This window comes from Sus scrofa, chromosome 5 (assembly GCF_000003025.6).
Source record: "Sus scrofa isolate TJ Tabasco breed Duroc chromosome 5, Sscrofa11.1, whole genome shotgun sequence".
In the NCBI taxonomy this organism is placed as follows: Eukaryota; Metazoa; Chordata; class Mammalia; order Artiodactyla; family Suidae; genus Sus; species Sus scrofa.
This window is the reverse complement of record NC_010447.5, coordinates 62,406,604-62,427,392: the sequence shown is the minus strand read 5'-3', so window position 1 is coordinate 62,427,392 and position 20,789 is coordinate 62,406,604. Positions and strand designations below refer to the sequence as shown.

At 37.1% G+C, this 20,789-nt stretch overlaps 1 protein-coding gene across 1 annotated transcript in view; it reads right to left on the bottom strand.

Annotated features, from left to right (window-relative positions):
* A2M (alpha-2-macroglobulin) overlaps window positions 1–20,465 on the bottom strand; it is a 76,763-nt gene extending 56,298 nt beyond the window's left edge. The window contains exon 1 of the mRNA XM_021092376.1: window positions 20,322–20,465. Within this exon, the coding sequence (XP_020948035.1) occupies window positions 20,322–20,407 (86 nt within the window). The 5' untranslated portion in view covers window positions 20,408–20,465. The remainder of the gene's footprint in view (window positions 1–20,321) is intronic.

Here is a 20,789-nt window from a genome sequence, read left to right as displayed (position 1 = left end):
ACTGTGGGTAACTATTTGATCTAGTCTAGCGAGTGACATATAAAGGGAAAACTTCTGGGTAAGGTTTATGGATAACTTTTGCTTTCTTAATAAAAAGAGAAAGTTAAATTGGCACATCACCGAATGTTCTTATTTATTCTTCCTGCATGGAAAATGGACGTAATGCCGGAGGTTTCAATGGCTTCTTGAGTTGACAAAGCAACGAGCAGTAGGATCAAGGTCTGCATGCTAAGCAAGTCCAAAAGATAGAAAGGGCCTTGGTCTCTGCCAGTATTATTGCATAATTGTGTCAACCTTGGAATGTCAACCTATGGCCTTCTTCCCTGTTTATTTAGCAATTGCTAGTTGTTTTTCTGTTATTTATTGCCAGAGGGATTCCTAGATTATACACAGACAAACGCACAATGCATTCTCAATAGACAGAGAAAACGAAGACCTAAAGTAATGTTGCAACAATGTGAAGAGGGAGATAAATTTGGATTTGAAGCATACTGGACATGACTTGATTATTAGCTTAATATTTGATGAGCATATTGGAGAGAAGGATTATATTACTGCATTTTATCTTGACTGATACACTATTGATAAAAGACACCATTATCTAATACATTTATCTTTTTTTCTTAAAGGATAAAAACTCATCTAATTAAATTATGATACACTATAGATTGTAAGAGATGTGAAAAGATGTGTATCTTAGATCATTGAAATCTGATAATAGCTAATATTTATAGGCACTATATTCTAGGCATTGTGCTAAGCACATTACTTTGATTTACTTGTTTTTACTCAAATATTTATGAAATAGTTATGGATTTTTCCATTTTAGAGGTGATAAATAGAGGATGACTACAGGTTTCTCACTAGGGCAAATGTATGGATGGTCTTGCAGTAAGAGATGTTGGGGAACCATGAGGTAGAGTCTTAGATATGTTGAGATATTGAGTGAAGCTTTTCAGTAGGGAGTTGGGTATAAATTTCACAAGTTAAGGAAAAATAGAGATTGATTAATTGAGTCTTTCATCCATTTCAGTCAATATTTAAGCCTATATGAACCAGGCTTTGCATTGAATAGTGAGTGTATTTCGGCAAGCAAAGCAGTCAAGTGGAGAGGATGGATACTATTTAGTCAGCCCACATATATTTTAATGCATACTTTGTACCAGATACTGTTCTGTGGCTAACAAAAACCTATGTTTCTGCCATTGGGGAGTTTACCTTCACTGGCATCAAAATTAAAAATGTGGCTGGTGAAAAACATGTGAGCACACTGACAGATCTCACTTTGAATTCCTGAGGACAGTCTGTACAAACACAGCCTCCATGCAGGGCTGCCATATCCTTCTCTCCCAGGTCATTGTTTTTGTAATCAATGCTTTTTCCTTTTCTTTAAACTGATGATATTGCTTCTTATTTCACTGAGAAAGAATGGAAGTGATCAAAAGTGAAATTTCTCATCATCTTCCCTCAATACTGAAGCTACCAGCTCCTCAGCATCTGTACCTGTGTACTCTGTCTTCTCCTGTGTTGCACTGGATGAACGTGTGTGCATCTAAATTCAAGCCATCATTTAATTTTTTCATTTTTATCTTTGCTTTTTAGGTCAACACCCTTTGCATATAGAAGTTCTCAGGCTAGTGGTTGAATTGGAGCGACAGCTGCCAGCCTACACCACAGACACAGCAACGTGGGATCCAAGCCACGTCTATGACCTACACCACAGCTCATGGCAATACCGGATCCCTGACCCACTGAGTGAGGGCAAGGATTGAACCCACATCCTCATGGATACTAGTCGGATTCATTTCCACTGCACCACAAAGGGAACTCTTTTATTTTTTTTAATTGAAAAAAATTAAAAAAACTGAACTTATTCTTTTTGGCACACTTAAAAACTTCATTACTAAATTTATTTTCTTCTCTCTACTACACCATAAAACTTCTCCTTTCAATTTCATTTTTCTCACCAGCATATAAATATATATTTCTTCTGCCAAAAAAACAAAAATCTTGACTATGCATAGCGGTCTATCTACCACCCCATTTTTGGGTTCCCCTTTCCACAAATCTCTCACTATTTGTCCAAACTTATGACTTCCATTTCTTCTTTTCCTCATATTTCATAAAACCCACTCCCAACAGGTTTTATCTCCACTTGTCAGTTATCTGTGATCTCCACGTTGCCGACCTCAGTGGCCAATTCTCCGTTCTCATTTTATTCTGTCTTTCAGAAGCAGCTGACATAGTTGCCCACTCTGTTCTTGAACTCCTTCCTGAAGCAATTTTGTCACTTGGATTTCAATACCCCACACGTCTTTGATTCTGGCAATCATTTTCAGAATCCTTTACTATTTGTTTTCCTGACACTTAAACCTCCCTGTGTCTCAAAGTTGGGTCCTCTGACTTCCTCTCTTCTCAAGTCACATTCTCTCCAAAGGGATCTCGCCTTGCCTTAGGGATCTAAATACGCTATTTAGACAATATTTAAAATCTCCCTGTCAAACAATTTTCATTGCAAACGATCCTTAACTGCTCTCTTCTGATTCAGAATCGTATTTATAATGGCTTACTCTGATTCTCTACCGAAGTCACCCAGGCACCTCAGATTCAACATGTTCAAAAGTAAACATCTGATTCCTCTTCTCTTTCCAGTACCTTTCCTCTCAGTAACTGGTGCCTCCATTAAACCCGTTGCTGAGGCCAAAACATGTGGATTCATCTTTGGTTTCTCCCTTTCTGCGACTTCCAGCCTAAAGTTTAGCAGCAAGTCAAAATATATCTTCAATAGACTCACTTTCCTCTGTTTTATCTACCAAAATTCTAGTCTAAAACACGTTTGCCTCTACTAGTGCAAGTCTCCTAACTTGCTCCACATTTTACCACTGATCTCTTTTTTTTGTCTTTTTGCCATTTCTTGGGCCACTCCTGCGGCATATGGAGGTTCCCAGGCTAGGGGTCTCATCGGAGCTGTAGCTGCCAGCCTACACCAGAGCCATAGCAACGCGGGATCTGAGCTGCGTCTGCGACCTACACCACAGCTCATGGCAATGCCGGATCGTTAACCCACTGAGCAAGGCCAGGATCGAACCCGCAACCTCATGGTTCCTAGTCAGATTCGTTAACCGCTGCGCCACGACGGGAACTCCACTGATCTCTTTTAATACATTCTCTCACAAAAGCCAAAATAAATCCTCCAAAATAAAAATCTAATTATGCCATCCCCTGGGAAACTTTTCTAACAGTGCTCCATGATCCTGAAAATAATTCCAAAATGTTTACCAAAGCCTACAAGACCCTACAGGACTTTGCTATTCCCTCCCATGGTCTGATTTCATCCTTTTTTTTTTTTTTTTTTTTTTTTAAATGCCATCATCTGCAGCATATGGAAGTTCCCAGGCCAGGGACTGAATCTGAGCCGCAGCTGCTACCTACGCCACAACTGCAGCAACACCAGATTCTTTAACCCACTGAGATGGGTCATGGATCGAACCCGTGCCACCACAGAGACACCAGATCCTTAACCCATTGTTCCACAGTGGGAACTCCTGATCTCGTCTTTCATGGCTTGGCTCTGCCCTAATCAGTCTGCTGTGGTCACACTGGTCTCTTTCCTATTCCTAGAATACACAAGTCCCGTTTTTGCCTCAGGACTTTGCACTCCCTGTTTTCTCTTCCTGGGCACTTGGGATGTGCATATGGCTTTCTCTTCCACTTCATTCATTTCTCTGTTCCACGGCCTTCTCACAAAGGCCCTTCTTGACCACTCTGCCAGAATAGTAGTCCCCTACATAGTGTCCTCTGTTTCCTTACCCTGCTTTTTATCTTCATAGCACATTTCTTTTTTTTTTAAGAGTTTTATTGAAGTAGAGCTGATTTACAACATTGCAATAATTTCTGCTGCACCGCAAAGTGATTCAGTTATACATATACATGCATCCATTCTCTTTCAGATTCTTTTCTCATGTAGATTATCACAGAACATTGGGCAGAGTTCTCTGTGCAGTACAGCAAGTCCCCACTGGCCAATCATTCCCTCTACCACAGTGTGCACTGTGCGTATGCCAATCCCAAACTCCCAGTCCATCCCTGCCCCTGCCCCCCACCTCTCCGCTTTGGTAACCATACATTTGTTTTCAAAGTCTGTGAGTCTGTTTCTGTTTTTCTTATTTGCAAAACAGTGATATCATATGATGTTTGTCTTTCACTGTCTGACTAACTTCACTTAGTAGGATAATTTCTAGGTCCATCCGTGTTGCTGCAAAGGGCGTTATTTCATTCTTTGTTATGGCCGAGTAATATTCCATTCTATATATGTACCACATTTTCTTTATCCATTCCTCTATCCATGGGCATTTAGGTTGTTTCCATGTCTCGGCTATTGTAAATAGTGCTTCAGTGAACATTGGGGTGCATGTATCTTCTCAAGTAATGTTTTTTTCTAGATAGATGCCCATAGCATTTTCTGTTACACATATTCTGTTACATATATATATATATGTGACCATATAACATTATATATAAATATAAATGATTGTATGACATAAGATATATTGCAGGTACCTATGTGATATTACACATACACACACAATTTATATCGTATATATACATATCGATGCCCAGATCTTCATATTAGGTGCTCAATAAATAACTGCTGAAAGAATAAATGACTAAAATTTATGTATAAAAGAATACTCTGTTGGCAAATGTTGGTCTTTATTTTCAGTTTTTCAAGTGTGATTCCAGTGTCCACAGAGTTGTCTTTCCCAGCACTGTCATTTGCAAAACTGATAAGCACTTCCTTTTGTGTGTTTAGTCACTGACAGAACACATAGAGCTGAAAAAACTAAGTAGTAAGAACTTGAAATGTTTTATTAGAGAACATTTTCCAAGTTAAGATGTATTTATCACCATCCTAGGCGTAGTAATTTGATTGTAAACTAAGCTATGAATTTACTGACAACTACATGACTCACATTTCCCTATATTTTTAAAAATAAAGATGTGATTTCTTTAGATTCTTTACCAATACTACATTAGACAATGGCCACCTCATCCTCCCATGCTATCAGTAATTTATTCCTTTCCTTTATTTCCATCTCTCCATCCATAATATTTATTGCACACACACTGAATTCACAGTGAATAACTCTTCCCAGAAATGCAATGGATTCTTTCTTTGTGAACTCGAGTGGGTGTAAAATGTTGACTAAACAAAACACTGACCATTGGAGCCTGAACACTACTTCAACAAACATGACAGTCGGCACTGCTGGAGCAATTTTTTATGGCAAATTACCAGTGACAATTCCAATAAAATCAAAATTGTTTCTGAGTACCAGGAAAACAAGGAACTCAAAGTTCTTTTCATGAACTGAGTATAGCATTGGTATCTAGACCTTGCAAAGGTAACGCAAAGAGACTAATGTCACTTATGAATACTGATAAAATGTCTTAAATGAAAAGTTAGTAAATGTAATCCAGCAGCACACCCAAGAATTACTCATATTATGCCATGATCAAATGCATTTTATTCCCATAAACGTAGGAAGGGCATTTGACAATCCCCAGAGAGGTGTGCCATGCTTAATAAGAAAACATTAAAGTACTTACAGTGAGTCAGAAATAAGACAAAAAGGCGATCTCTACTACTCAAGTTTTTTCTATAGATTTCAGCCAATACAAATAAAATAAAATACGTATTGATTATGAGGAAAAAGTAAAATCAGTATTTGAACAGGAGATAATTTCATACTTGGAAAATATAAGAGAACTAGAGTTGGGTAATTCTCATAAAATTTCTTTATTTTTTTATTATTATTATTTTTTGCCTTTTGCCATTTTTTGGGCCGCTCCCGCAGCATATGGAGGTTCCCAGGCTAGGGGTCCAATCGGAGCTGTAGCCGCCAGCCTATGCCAGAGCCACAGCAACGTGGGATCCGAGCCGCGTCTGCAACCTACACCACAGCTCAGGGCAACGCCGGATCGTTAACCCACTGAGCAAGGGCAGGGTCCGAACCCGCAACCTCATGGTTCCTAGTCGGATTCGTTAACCACTGCGCCATGACGGGAACTCTTTGTTTTTTTTTTAAAGATCTTACTTCTCTCTTCTCTTCCCCTTGTACCATATCTAGATTTCTATCTTCTAACTTACTGATTCTCTCTTGCATATGGTCTGCTCTATTTTCAATGCTTTCTAATGCATTCGTCATCTTATTTATTGAGTTGTCTCTAGTTTCTCTTTGCCTATAGTTATAGAATTTCAATCTGTTTGGTAAAGTGTTTCCCCTGTTCATTAATGTTATTCCTGGGCTCATGGAACTGCCTTTCTGAATTTCTTTGTAGCTCCTTGAGCTTCTTCATAACAGCTATTTTGAATTCTGTCAGTTAGATTTTCATTTTGTGATATGTTACCGTGGTTATTCATGGTTCTGGATGAGCTGTTCCTCTGCCAGCATATTTGAAGTAGCAAACGCCTTTCTTCTCTAGATAAAACTTTTTATTTTTAACTTGATTAGAAACATTCAACAGATTGAATGGGTGCACGATAGCACAAGTGTTTGGGTCTTCTTGCCGGAACTACTTCCATTTATATTTGAGAATCGTCACTTTCCACCCCCATTGCCTTTGTCAGAGGTGCTGCCCTGGGTCCCAGTTGCCATCGATTGTGCCTCCAGGATCATTGTGCCTTGCTGCTGGTGGTGTCACTAGTATCACCACCTGGAGCACCAGGACGGCAGGTGCCTCTGCCATATCCAGAGCCTCCTGGGTTGTAGGCTCTGGTGCTGTAAGGGGAGGAGGAGGGGGAGGATCCAGGGTCATATGTGTCTCTGCCATGAATGAGTTTGTTGGGTTCATGCACACTGAAACTGTGGTGGGGGAGGGCTAGAGTTTCAGGAATGTCTGTGGCTGGAGGGACAGGGTGACAGGCCCTGCTGCCCTTGCTGTCCAATTCCTGTGGCTGTGGCCACCCCTGCAGCATGAAGGCCAGTGTCCTGTGCACTTCCTCCCCTGATGTTACCAGGTTGTCTGGGGCTTTGGGCTCAGCCACTCAGGTTGTTGGTCCAGGATAGCAGACACTGCCTCCAGGCTTCTCCTGGCTCTCCCTCCTCTACCTGTCCCAGTCCACTCACCTTTAGGTGTTCAGATGTTTGGAATTCTCTGAAGTCCTGGTATGTTGGGCAGAGGTATCTTTGTTGAGTTGTGTATGTTTTCCTGGTTGTAGAGTGAAGGAGAGAGACAAAGAGAGCATCTCACACCACCATGATGCTGCTGTCACACAGAAAGATTGTTCTTGCCGTGGTGGGAGATCATGGTGCTTCAGATTAGGGTTTAGAATGAAGGGAGAGGAGACTTAGCTGATTGTTGACAATCCCATTGCCAAGATAGTTCATATTTCTATGAACTATGAGGCAAAGTGAGGAGGAGGGCACAGAGTTTCGTGTGTTTATAAGATATGCAGGTAGAGATGTCCAGAAGGCATCTACATCTTCAGGAGGAATACCCCAGGGTGATGCTGTGTTCTTATTGTAACCTATCAGTTGGCATATATTTCATTTTCTTCCATTTTTGGTGATGTTAAATCCGATCACTTGATTAAGGTGATATGTGCCAGACTTCTGATCTATAAGTTTATTGTTTTCCTTTGTAATTAATAAATATTTTATGGAGAGGTGCTCGGACCATTTAAATGTCCTACTTCTCATCAAAATTTCAATGTGCTTATTTGTTTTGTCAGTATAGAGTCATGTTTTCCTATTTTATTGAATGGATTATCATCTGTATTCCATTCTTTATTTTGAGGCTCAAATTATCCCAGCTTTGGCCAATAAAATTCCGTTTAAATTGGCTTCTGAGTCCTTTTGACATATCCTGATCATTCTTGAGCAATTATTTATCTTCTGGTCCAAAATATTTCAGGCTCATCTAATAATTTTCCTTCTCTAGACCTGAAATCAATATTTCTCTAAGGATTTATTTTTATTTTTTTTAGCAACTGACCTTAGAAATCAAGAACTGAGCTGTGGACATGCCCATTATTTTGGGGGTGTCACTACTCCTATGTGCAAATAGAGCTAGAGAGTTATGTTTAAACATATATATATATATATGTATACATATGTATATACATATATAAACTCGTACATATTCCATTTGGCTCCTGATGTCCCACACATAAACTGCCCCTCTATAAGAACCCCCTCCTCGTTTTGCTCTGGCTGACAGAGCAAATGCTACCTTCTGAGTAGGCTACCCTCCTTTGTCAGAGTGGTACACCCCACTGTCTCCTATCTTAATGGTCTTCAACTCAATATGACATACATCTGATCTAGCCCCATCTAGTGGTGTTGGACTGAATTACTCAGAAAATGAAGGAAAGGGTAGAGAGCTGATTTTTACTTATGTGGTTGTGACATTTCCCAAATTTACTTTAGCACACATGTACTGTTTATAAAATAAGCAAAATTAAGGAATTAAGTAAAAATAAACTGACAAGCCTAGAGAGATAAGATTATCTTGGTAAAATGCTATTCATTCTGTGAGGGAATTAAGTTCAATTCCTTCAGGGTTGCTTAATTAGTATCTAGTTAAAATAAATAGAAAAGCCAGTCTGTGGCTTGTCGTCTCATTTTCTTGATAAAGTCGTTCACAAGGCAGGTTTTTAATGGTATCGGAGTTCAGCTTATCAATTATTTCTTCATAGATAGTGCCTTTGGTGTTGTGTCTAAAAAAGTCATTACCAGCTCTGTTGAAGGGATGCTTTATTTTTATATTTTTCACTTGATTTATGTTAGTTAAATAACATACAATTATAACACTAAAAATAAAATTAAAAAGTTATCACCATGACCAACATCATCTAGATTTTCTCTTATGTTGTCTTTTAGGTTTTTATATGTTTGTACTTTACATTTAAGTCTATGCTACATTTCAAGTTAATTTTTATGAAGCATGTAAGGTCTGTGTCTAGATCCCTTACTTTTTTTTTTTTTGTCTTTTTGCCATTTCTTGGGCCGCTCCAGCAGCACATGGAGGTTCCCAGCTAGGGGTCCAATCGGAGCTGTAGCCACCGGCCTACACAGCTCACAGCAACGCCAGATCCTTAACCCACTGAGCAAGGCCAGGGATCCAACCCACAACCTCATGGTTCCTAGTCAGATTTGCTAACCACTGAGCCATGATGGGAACTTTCTTTCTTTCTTTCTTTTTCTTTCTTTTCTTTCTTTCTTTCTTTCTTTCTTTCTTTCTTTCTTTCTTTCTTTCTTTCTTTCTTTCTTTCTTTCTTTCTCTTTCTTTTGTATGTGGATGTTCAATTGCTCTAGCGTCACTTGTCGAAAAGATTATCTTTGCTCCATTGTATTGCCTTTATTACTTTGTCAAACATCAGTTGACGATACTTATGTGGCTCAATTTCTGGGCTCTCTATTTTGTTCCAGTGATCATATGTTTCTTTTTTATACCAAAACCCCTCTGATTACTGTAGCATTATAAGTCTCAAAGTTGGGGAGCATTTACCCTTCAACTTTGTTCTGTTCTTTAAATGTTGTGTTGGGTCTTTTGCCTTTCCATATTAAATTTTAGGATAGGTTTGTTGATAACCACAAAGTAACTTGCTACGATTTTGACTGGGGTTGCATTGAGTGTATAGATCAACTGGAGAGAACTATCAACTTGACAATATTGAGTCTTCCTATTCACGAACATGGAAAATCTATTAATTTAATTCTTCTCTGATTTCTTTCATCAGAGTTCTATAAATTTTCCTCTTACAGGTTTTGTATGTATTTTGTCAGGTTTATAGCTAAGTTTTTCATTTGGGGGGATGTTAATGTAAATGATATTGTGTTTTTAATTTCAAATTTTCTTGCTCACTGCTAGTATATAGGAGAGCAGTTGACTTTTTATCTTAACCTTGTATCCTGCAACCTTATTCTTACCACTTATTAGTCACAGGAATCTTTTTTTTTTTTTTTTGGTCAATTCTTTCAGATAGCTTCATAGGCAATCATATTGTCTTTGAACGAAGCAAATTTTATTTTTTTTTCCAATTGGTGTGATTTTATCTTCTTTTATTGTCTTATTGCATTAGTTAGGACTTCTAGTGTGATGTTGGAAATGGATGATGAATAGGGATATTCTTCCCTTGTTCCTGTTCTTAGTGGGATAGTTCTAGTTTCTCACCATTAAGTGTGATGTTAGTTGCAGATTTTTAGTAAGCTTTTTTAAATATCATGTTGGGGAAGTTCTTCTCTATGCATAGTTTGCTGAGAGTTTTTTTTTTTTTTTTTAGATATTGGATTTTGTCAAATGTTTTTTCTGCATCTATCGATATAATCATATAATATCAATTTATTCTTTAGCCTGTTGATATGATGGATTACATTAATTGGGTTTCAAATATTGAAACAGACTTGCATAACTGGGATAAATCCCACATGGTCATAGTGTACCATTCTTTTATACATTGTTGGATCTGCTTCACTCCTTTTTTTTTTTTTTTTTTTTTCTTCAAGATTTTTATGCTCATGGAGATATTGGTTTGTAGTTTTCTTTTCCCATGTTGTCTTGGTACAGTTTTAGTATTTGGTTAATGCTGGTTTCATAAACTGAGTTAGAAAGTATTTCTCTTCTATCTTTTGGAAGAGATTGTAGAAAATTCCATATACTGTGGCATATGGAAGTTCCCAGCCTAGGGGTTGAATTGGAACTGTAGCCACTGACCTATGCCACAGCCACAGCAACATGCCACATCCCTACTGCATCTGCAACCTACACCACAGCTCATGGCAACGCTGGATCCTTAACCCACTGAGTGAGGCCAGGAATTGAAACTGCGTCCTCATGGATACGAGTCAGGCTCCTTAACATTGAGCCATGATGGGAACTCCAGATTTCTTTTAAATTAAAGTATAGTTGCTATACAATGTTGTATAAATCACAGGTCTACATTATAGTGATTCAAAAATTTTAAAGGTTATACTTCATTTATAGTTATTATAAAATAAGCCATGATGGGAACTCCTTCTCTTTTCAATTTCATAGATTTCTGCCCTAATTTAAAAAATATTTTTCTTATGCTTGCTTTGGATTTAATCCATTCTTCTTTTTCTAGTTCCCTAGTATAAAAGCTTAGATTATTGATTTTAGACGTTTATTCCTTTTTAATGTATGCACTCAAGGCTATGATTTTCCCTCTAAACACTGTCTTTGCTGTGTCCTACAAACCTTGTTATTTTTATCTTGTATTATATATATATATTTTTGTATTTTGTGTACTTTATTTTGTATTTTTATTTTCAATTAGTTCAAATATTTTAAAATTTTCTTGATACTTCTTCGACTCATATGTCAGTTAGAAATATGTTCTTAAGGAGTTCCCATCATGGCTCAGTGGTTAACAAACTTGACTAGTATTCATGAGGACATGGGTTCAATCCCTGGCCTTGCTCAGTGGGTTAAGGATCCAGCATTGCCATGAGCTGTAGTGTAGGTTGCAGACATGGCTCGGATCCTGTGTTACTGTGGCTGTAATGTAGGCCGGCAGCTACAGCTCTGATTCGACTCCTAGCCTGTGAACCTCCATGTGCCTTGGGTGTGGCCCTAAAAAAAGGCAAAAAAGAGAAATATGTTCTTAAGTCTCCAAGTTTTTGGGGCGATGTTCAAGCTCTTTTTCAGTTATTAACTTCTAGTTTAATTACATTTTGTTATAAGAACAGATATTGTGCTGTTTTTATTGTTTTAAATTGTTAAGATGTATTTTATGGACCAGAATATGATCTCTTTTAATAAATGTTCCATGTGACCTGAGAAAAATGTGTATTCTTCTGATTTTGGACTAAGTAGTCTGCGCATGTCAATTATATGCAGTTGATTGATGGTGCGACATCTTTACTGATTTTCTGTCAGCTGTCACTGTTCATTTCTAACAGAGGGTTGTTAAAAATCTCCGACTGTTTTAGTAGATTCATCTATTTCTTTTTGAAGATCTATCTGTTTTCCCCTCATATATTTTGATGCTCTGTTGTTAAGCATGTGTACACTAAGAATTCTTATGTTTTATTGGAGAATTGATTCTTTTATTATACTGTAATGCCCCTCTTTATCCCTGATAATTTTCCTGGATCTGATGTCTGTTTTGTCTGGAAATTAATATAAATACCCTTGCTTTTTTTTTTTTTTTTTGATTAGTGTTAGCTTGGTATTTTTTTTCCTCCTTTTGGCTTGAATTAATATATGTCTTTTTTTTTTTTTTTTTTTTTTTTTTTTTTTTTTTTTTTTTTTTTTTTTTTTTTTTTTTTTTGTGTTTGAAGTGGGTTCCTTGAAGGCAACGTAGAGTTGATAGTGTTTTTGGATCCACTCTGACAATCCTGTCCTTTAATTGGATACTTAGACTATTGACTTTTAATGTAATTATTGATATAATTGATTTAATATCTGTCACAATTTTTAGTCTTATATTTGTGCCCTTTCTTTTTCCTTATTTTGTTTTCCACATATTTTTCTGCTATTTGTAATTTTAATTGGGCATTTCACGAGGCCATGTATATTTGGTGGTGGCAGTCTTCATTGTGTTATTTGTTCTAACAGGTAGAAATCAGATAGTCAAATCAATCTATTTTCGGGATTTTACAGAATCCAGCCTTTTCCACCTAAATGCCTAAGGCATACCCTATGTTTCTTAGTGGGGCATAGATACTGCCCCTGCCAGGGGGCATGAGTATAATGATAAATGGTTTTGTGTGTGTGTGCATTTTCTTTTAATTAATTTTAGCTAAATTTACTGAGGCTTCCTGTGCTAAATTCCTTATGTGAATTATGTAATTTTTTTAAAACAGCACCACAAAGTTCCTACCATTACTACCTCTACTTTTTAGATGAGAAAATTGAACTATCTGAGTTGACAATTACGCGGGTTATACGTATTAAAGTCAGTATTCGAACTCAAGCAGTATTAACTTCAGCATGTATTTATTGGGTGCCTACTATGTCCCAGGGGTTGTTCTGAGTCTGAAGATACATCAGTAAGTAAAACAAAATCCCTATTCTTATGGCACTTTATTCTTGTGGAGAGAGAAAAATTGTAAACTGGATATGTGTGTGTGTGTGTGTGTGTGTGTGTGTGTGTATGGTGGTTAATGCAGTAGAGAAAAATAAAACAGGATAAAGTGGATAAGGAGTGAGTGTGCCTGTGTGTGCACATGCATGCATGCAAACGTGTGTGTGTGTGTGTGTGTGTGTGTATACATATACATACATATACATATATATATAAATGTATGTGGTGTGGTTAGAGCATCCTCCTTAAAGACGACACTTAAACAAAGACTTCAAGGAAGTGAAGGTGTGAAACATGCAAATTGCATAAATGGAAGTGTGTCCAGGTGTGTTTGAGAAAGAGTAAGGAGGCTAGTAAGGCTGGAATGGAATGACTGAGGGGAAGAGAGCAGGATATAAGTCAGAGGGTAGGAGGAGGAGGATGGGACACAGATCAGGTAGGGCCCCTAGGCTATTGCAAAGTTTTGTCTCTTGTTATGACTGAGATGAGTACTATTTTAAATATTTAGAGGATCACTTTAAAGATGGTTACTTTAGAGAATACATGGCGGGGATGGAGGCGCTCACAGTGAGCTATCATCTTCCACCTGTCAAAATGGCAATTATCAAAAGGAAAATTACAAGTCTTGGTGAGGATGTGGAGAAGAGGGAATCTTCTGGGACTGACAGGAATGTAAACTGGTACAGCCACTATGGAAGATAGTGTGGTGATTCTTCAAAAAATTAAAAATAGAATTACCATAAGATCCAGCAATTCCATTCCTGGGTATTTAACTGAAGAAAACAAGAATACTAATTTGAAAAGATATATGCACCCCTCTGTTTATTGTAGCACTATTTACAGTAGCCAAGATATGGAAGCGACCTAGGTGTCCACTGACAAATGGATGGATAAAGAGGATGTGGTATACATGTACAATAGAATATTACTCAGCCATACAAAAGAATGAAATCTTGCCATTTGTCACAGCATGCATGGACCTAGAGGATATTACGCTAAGTGAAATAAGGTAGACAGAGAAAAGCAAATACCATGTGATTTCACTTTCATGTGGAATCTGAAAAACAAGGAACAAATATAACAAATTGGAAACAGATTCATAGATATAGAGAACAGATGATTGCCATGGGGGAAGGGTGTGGGGAATTAGTGAAATAGGTGTGGGAGATTAGGAAGTACAATCTTCTACTTAGAAAATGAAATGGGTCATGAAGGTTAAATGTAAAACATAGGGAATATCATCAATAATATGGTAATAACTTTTTTTGGTGGCAGATGGTAAGTGGACTTATCATGGTGATCATTTTGTTATACATAGAAATATCAAGTCACTAGGTTGTGCATCTGGAACCAACATAGTATTATAGGTCATTTATACTTCAATTCAATATAACATTGCTTCATTTTCTTTAGTTTGACTTAAATCTGACTCTGTTCCCATTCTTCTAAGATTCCTAGTGAGAATTAATCTTAGTTTTTGTTAGAGCTTTCCCCATGTGAGGGTCTGTGGAGCAAAATATTTGGGAAGTTGCTTTAGTCTTTGCTTGAAACTGATCACTCCTGATATGGCCATGCCATTGTCCAACCTCTCAGCCACTTGGAGGTCTGGCTGCTTGGCTGCCTCTATGCTGTATTTGGACAAAAGACTATTTCCTGAGACTGGGAGCTCTGTGACCTAGAGTCTACCTCACACAGTCATTTAGAGATACTGCCTTTTACCCTGGATACAATAATGCAGGGGACCCCAGGTACCCACTGTCCTGGGTCCCATAAACCTCCACCCACCTCCTGGTTTTGAATATTTCCTTCCAGTGGGGCTTCTCCTCTAACCTCCCTGCAAAAGGCTTCTTTTTCCTTTTCCTCAGGAGCATGTAATTTGCCCAAGTAGCCAGGGCTTTCACAAAGTTATCGTTAAGCACCCTCTGTTTCTAACCTTGAAAATTCTTAAGGCAAAAAGAACACAAGAACTTGGCTCCACTTTTGAAAAAGGGAAGAGAAAATACCAGAGGATAAGAATCAGCACAGATCACATTCCTTCTAAATCCTTTGCAGCAGTGAAACCAAAACACTTGTTAATATTTTAGTAAATTATTCTTCCATATTAGGAAAGGGAAAGTGCTGGGAAAACAGAGGTATCTTGTTTTTGGGGAAAAGAAAAGTGAGCATGTGTAGGTTCAGTTAAGGTTTGTTTGTGTGAACTTTTTTGGGGAATAAAGAAAAAAGATAAAGGGAGGGGGAAGAGCAGGCTGGTCTTGATATTATTTGGGAAATTTCCATTTTCACATGGGAATCTCCATATCTCCATAACCTCACATAATTGAATAAAAACATGTAGAGATTCTGTTGCTAGGCACCTAGGTTAGGATTTTCTTATACAACAGTGAATAAAATTACTCATCTCCCAATTTCTTCTTTGGTCCTTATTCAATAATGCCATTACTACCCACACATATAAATATTCTGTTTTTACAAGCAAAAGTATAGTTCTGGAAATCTGGAAATTATTTTTAATTTAAAAAAATTTTTATTGGAGTATAGTTGACTTACACTGTTGCCTTAGTTTCAGGTGCACAACAAACTGAATCAGTTATACACATACATATGTCCATTCTTTTTTTTCCTATATAGGTTATTACAAACTATTGAGTAGGTTTCCCTCAAATTACCATAGGTTCTTATTAATCATCAATTTTATACAGTAGTGTGTATGTATTATTCCCATTCTCCTAATTCCTCTCTCTCTCCCATGGTTTCCTCTACGGTAACCATAAGATTGGTTTTGAAATCTGTGAGTTTGTCTTAGAAATAAGTTCCTTCATATCTTTTTTATTAGATCCCACAATAAGTGATGCCATATGATGTTTGTCTTCCTCTGTTTGACGTACTTCACTCAGTATGACAATCTCTAGTTCCATCCACATTGCTGCAAATGACTTTATTTCATTCTTTTTTATGGCTGAGTTATAATCCATAGTGTGTATATATACATATATATGTGTGTATATATATGTATGTATATGTGTGTGTATATACACACACGCAACACCTTCTATATCTATTCCTCTGTCAGACATTTAGGTTGTTTCCATGTCTTGACTATTGTGAATAGTCCTTCAATGAACATTGGGGTACATATATCTTTTGGAATTATGGCTTTCTCAGGAGTGGGATTGCTGGATCACATGTAGTTGTGTATTTAGTTTTTTAAGTAAAGGAAATCTGGAATTTTAATCCGAGGATTCAATAAAGAGTACCAGCATTGAAACTAAACTTGCTTTCTTGGAGCAGTGAGATGTTAGGAAAATGTGCTGATCTCTGTTTTATCTTTCCACCATCCCTTATGAAAAAAAATGAGTCAGCAGTACTTGATATCATGAGAAAGGGATCAAAATGCATAGTAATAAGTAGTACTATATGCATCATTTGAGGGAAGTGATTAGTACGCAGTTTCTTCTCTCTAGAAAAAATGAAGATGGAATCGAAAAGTGGTCTGGATTAGGAAGAGAATTCTTAGACTTCTGGCTGACCTGACCTCCTGCCTTCCATCCTGTTGGCCTGTGTAATTCCTGTGATTGAGAAATCTCTTGTTTTGTACAAAATTCTTTCTCACATTCTAATTCAGATCTGTTGGATCATCCTCAAAGATTTTTGCCAAGTTTCCCATTGTGAAACACTGTGCCTTGTGATAGTGGGCTACAGTAAGGCCAAAGAGAATGGTTTCTCACATGGCTTCTGGCTTTTTTTCTGGAACATTTTAGATAAAGTGAGATGTATGGAAAGATCTCTGAGGTGTTTAAAATGCCATGCAAATATAAAATCACATCAGTATTTGATTTTCCTACTAAAAAAAAGAGAGAAGAAAAGAAAACTCATGTAAAATTAAAAAATGAATGGACAAAATTCCTTCACAAGTATGTTGAGAAGTCTGTGACCAAAAGTACAGACTTGAAACAAAAGTGGGCTTCTGAATCAAGCGAATGTCAATTTCGCTCCTTTCCTTTTCCTAATGGCCCATTTACAGGATGCTGAAAACAGAGACGGAGATCCACAGTAAGACTGTAAATGAGAGATGACGCCATCAGGTTGATGGAGATGGTTTTTGTAAATCAACCCAACTGAATGAAGAATTATACAGACATGAGGTTGAAACAGCAGAGGGCACAGCAGCCCAGAACATTGAGGTGTAGAGCTTGAAGCCATTGTTTTGGGCAGAATAGATTCTACTCATGGCTTGCTCTTTCTGGTGACCAGCCTGCACCCTGAAGCTATCCAGGAGCCCACCCAAAGTTGCCTCATTAGAAGAAAAGACCTCCTATCACCTAAAAGATTGCAATGAATTTAGGAACTTTGTATCAGGAACTAGGGTCAAAGACCAAATATTTGAACAAAAGATAACTCCTAGTACTCTTATCACTTAGGATATTACAAGGGTTGGGACCTCTGTGACAGGAACCAGGGGCAGTGATCTATATACAGGTCTTCAGATGGGTATAAACTATGCTTGAGGAACTGCAGTTAAGGTAGATGACCCCAGCGAGTCTCATCTGTACTTGGACCTAATTTACATGACAAGATCCTGGATTTTAAGCCTGAGGCTATTGTCATTATATGCCAAGCATCAAATATTGGAAGGCAGCATGGCTAGAGGTGATTCCTCAATAAACCATGCCTTCCTTCATGGCCTTATATAATTCCCTCCCCTTGAATTCGACCTTGCCCTACCTATTACTTGCTTTTGGAAACAGGTCAACAATGGAAGTGATACTAAGTGACTTCCAAGGCTAGGTCCTAGGAGACTTTTCAGTTTCTGCCTTAGTTCCCTGGAATGCTTGTACTTGGGACCCTCTGTTTCGGAATCCTGCTGCATGCTGTGAGACTCCTGAACTATCTGGAAAGGATGTGTGTTGACACTCTGGTCAACATTTCTAGATAAGCCACCAGGGGATGGCCAGCATGAACTATGTGCTCCATGGGGAGCTATTTTGGACACCTAGTCCAGCTGAATCTTCAGAGGACCGTAGCGCTAGTCAACATCTAACATCAACTGCAAGGGAGAACCAAAGTGAATACTGCCCTGTAGAGTGAACCCAGCCAAACCATAGAACCACAAGAGAAAAACAATAAATTGTTGTTTTAATTCATTGCATTCTAGATTTATACCTGGAACACATAGCTACTTGACTTGTAGTAGAGACTGGCTAGTTCTACACCAAATTTCTTTCCCTTTCCTCCTGAATACACTGATTGACTGTCTCATCATGTGACTGAATTCTGGCTAATGGAGTATAAGTAAATGTGATGTACATCATATCCAGGTTTGGCATATTTAAACTTCCTATGGGCACCTTCACTTTCTTTTATTCTTTGCTTGCTGGATGAGTATGCTTTAGAAGTGACACACTGAAAATGACAAAGCCTCCATCTGCTTGGGTTACTGTGCTTTTTCACTGAGTTTTAGAGTTTCACTGAGTTTAGAGCTGTTATAGCAGCTCATGTAAAATCAACTAAATACACAACTGGAAAAAATTGGCAATATTTTCTTTTGCATTTTACTTTTATGTTCATAAGTGAGACTGATATTTAATTTTCTTCTCTTTATTATAATCCTTATGATATTAAACTCTTTTTTTTTTTTTGGAAAAAGGAAGGATTTATTATTATTTGCAGCAAGTAAGGAGAATGCTAAGGATCTTTCCCAAACAGCATCTCTGATATTAAACTCTAAAGTGATTGTATGGGTATTCTTCTTCTGTTTTCTCAATAGCCTTTTTAGGATAGGGATTATCATTTCCTTGAAAGCTTGGTAAAGCTTTTCGGTAAAATACAAAATTATTTTTACAAGTCTTCTGTAAGTGAAGGAATACTCTTTACTCTTAATTCACTTTCTTTTAAGGTCACTGGTTTATTCAATTTTTCAAAATAATCTAATGTTAGTTTTGATAATTTGTACAATTTTCATTCTTCTAGGGTACTGTCTTTTTTTCGGCTAGGCTTTCAATTTACTACGTTATTAATGTTTAGAATACTGATTTTTGTTTTTGTAATTATATCATTTTGTTGGCTTCTGTTTTATTAATTTCTGTTTTTCACAATTTCTCTGTCAATGTTTTTTTTTTTTTCCATTTTTCTAGGTTTTTTTCTCATGCATTCCAACCATTTAACAATCTTGATTTTTCAATTCATATAGTTAGTTAAGGTTTGTAAAATACTTCTATGTGTATCAGGTATTTAAACAAATGAACTAGGTATTTTGATATATTATGTTTATTCAATAGTAAATTATTGGTAACTTTCATTGTTTTTTTTTTAAGTTTTTATGATGGAGAATTTCAAACGTACATAAAATTAGACAAAGTAATGTAATGAATCCAAATATATCCACAGTGTTATATGAACATAATAAACTACTAGAGTCACAATACCCAGTTCTAATGGCCAACAATCTGTGTCCATTCTTGCCTTACCTACATCCCATCCACATTCCCATCTACTTTCTTCACCAATTCACCTTTCCTATTATCATTTTGAAGCAAATAAATATTTCAGCATGTATTTCCAAAAGAAAAGAAAACACACACATTATTTTATTATACATAAACATTTAGCAAAAGTATTTTAATATCATGAATATTCAAATATCCAGCCAGTGCACATTTATAACTTTTTTGTGAAAATGTCATGATGTTTTTCAAAAAACTGTCTTTGGAATCAAGATCAAAATTAGGTTTATACATTATGATTGATTGATATACTTTTTCAATCTCTTTAATTCCGTAGGCTTGCTCTCCTCTCTTTCTGAGACAGTTATTTGTTAGAGAAATTGAATTGCTTGTCAGTTTTCCACAGTAGGAATTTTGTAAATTATATGCTCATGATATAATTTAACACTTTTATTACTTTCTGTACACATAGAATCTACAATATGAGTTCAAATGACTCCAAACTGTACATCTTAAATATTTTTATAGTCAGCATCTTCCATCTGAAACAAAAATCTGTGAAAGTGAGGTCTGTGGTTTCAGTGTCTAATCAAATCATGCTTCTTAGTGACTACTTATTGTATTTATGACTGTTATTGACTCAATGAAAAACACTATTTCAAGAATGTAGGGTACATGAATGAAAAAAATGTATTAATCTATTATAACTGTAAGTTACCTTAAGGAATGGAAGGGTAGCATTTCATAGGAAGGGCAAGGCAAAGATATCAGGGAGAGACTGAAATAAAAAACAGATTCTTGAGCAAGGGACTTGGAGGGAGACTTACGGTTTTGCAGAATCTGAGACATTGGCAGAAAATAGGGAGAGGAGAAACAGCATGAGACGCGAATGAAGAAATCTGTCTCTCTCCATAGCGAGGAGTAAATCGCAGGTATCGTTTCTCCCTGCCTGCTGCCTGCTCTCTGAGACATTTCAGATTTACCAGGTGTTATATGTGGCTGCTATTTGCAAACAAGCTCCACCCAAAATAGAGTTCACAGCTGGGCACAGATTCTCCTGAAAGGGTTGATGCTCTCAGTGATTGCCTCATTACCCTCAAGGCTAAACTCTGACAGGCTCTGAAGAATTTCCAGAGGATAACATTTACATTCTAGTAAGAATGACCTTTCTTTGACTTTGATAGCAGAGCTCCTGATGAGGGACTTTTAACTCACCTTTCTTTAACTCCTTCAAAATTCTTATCATCAGGTTTCAAAGAAAGTTGCCTTTAAAGGTCACAAAACATGTCACTATG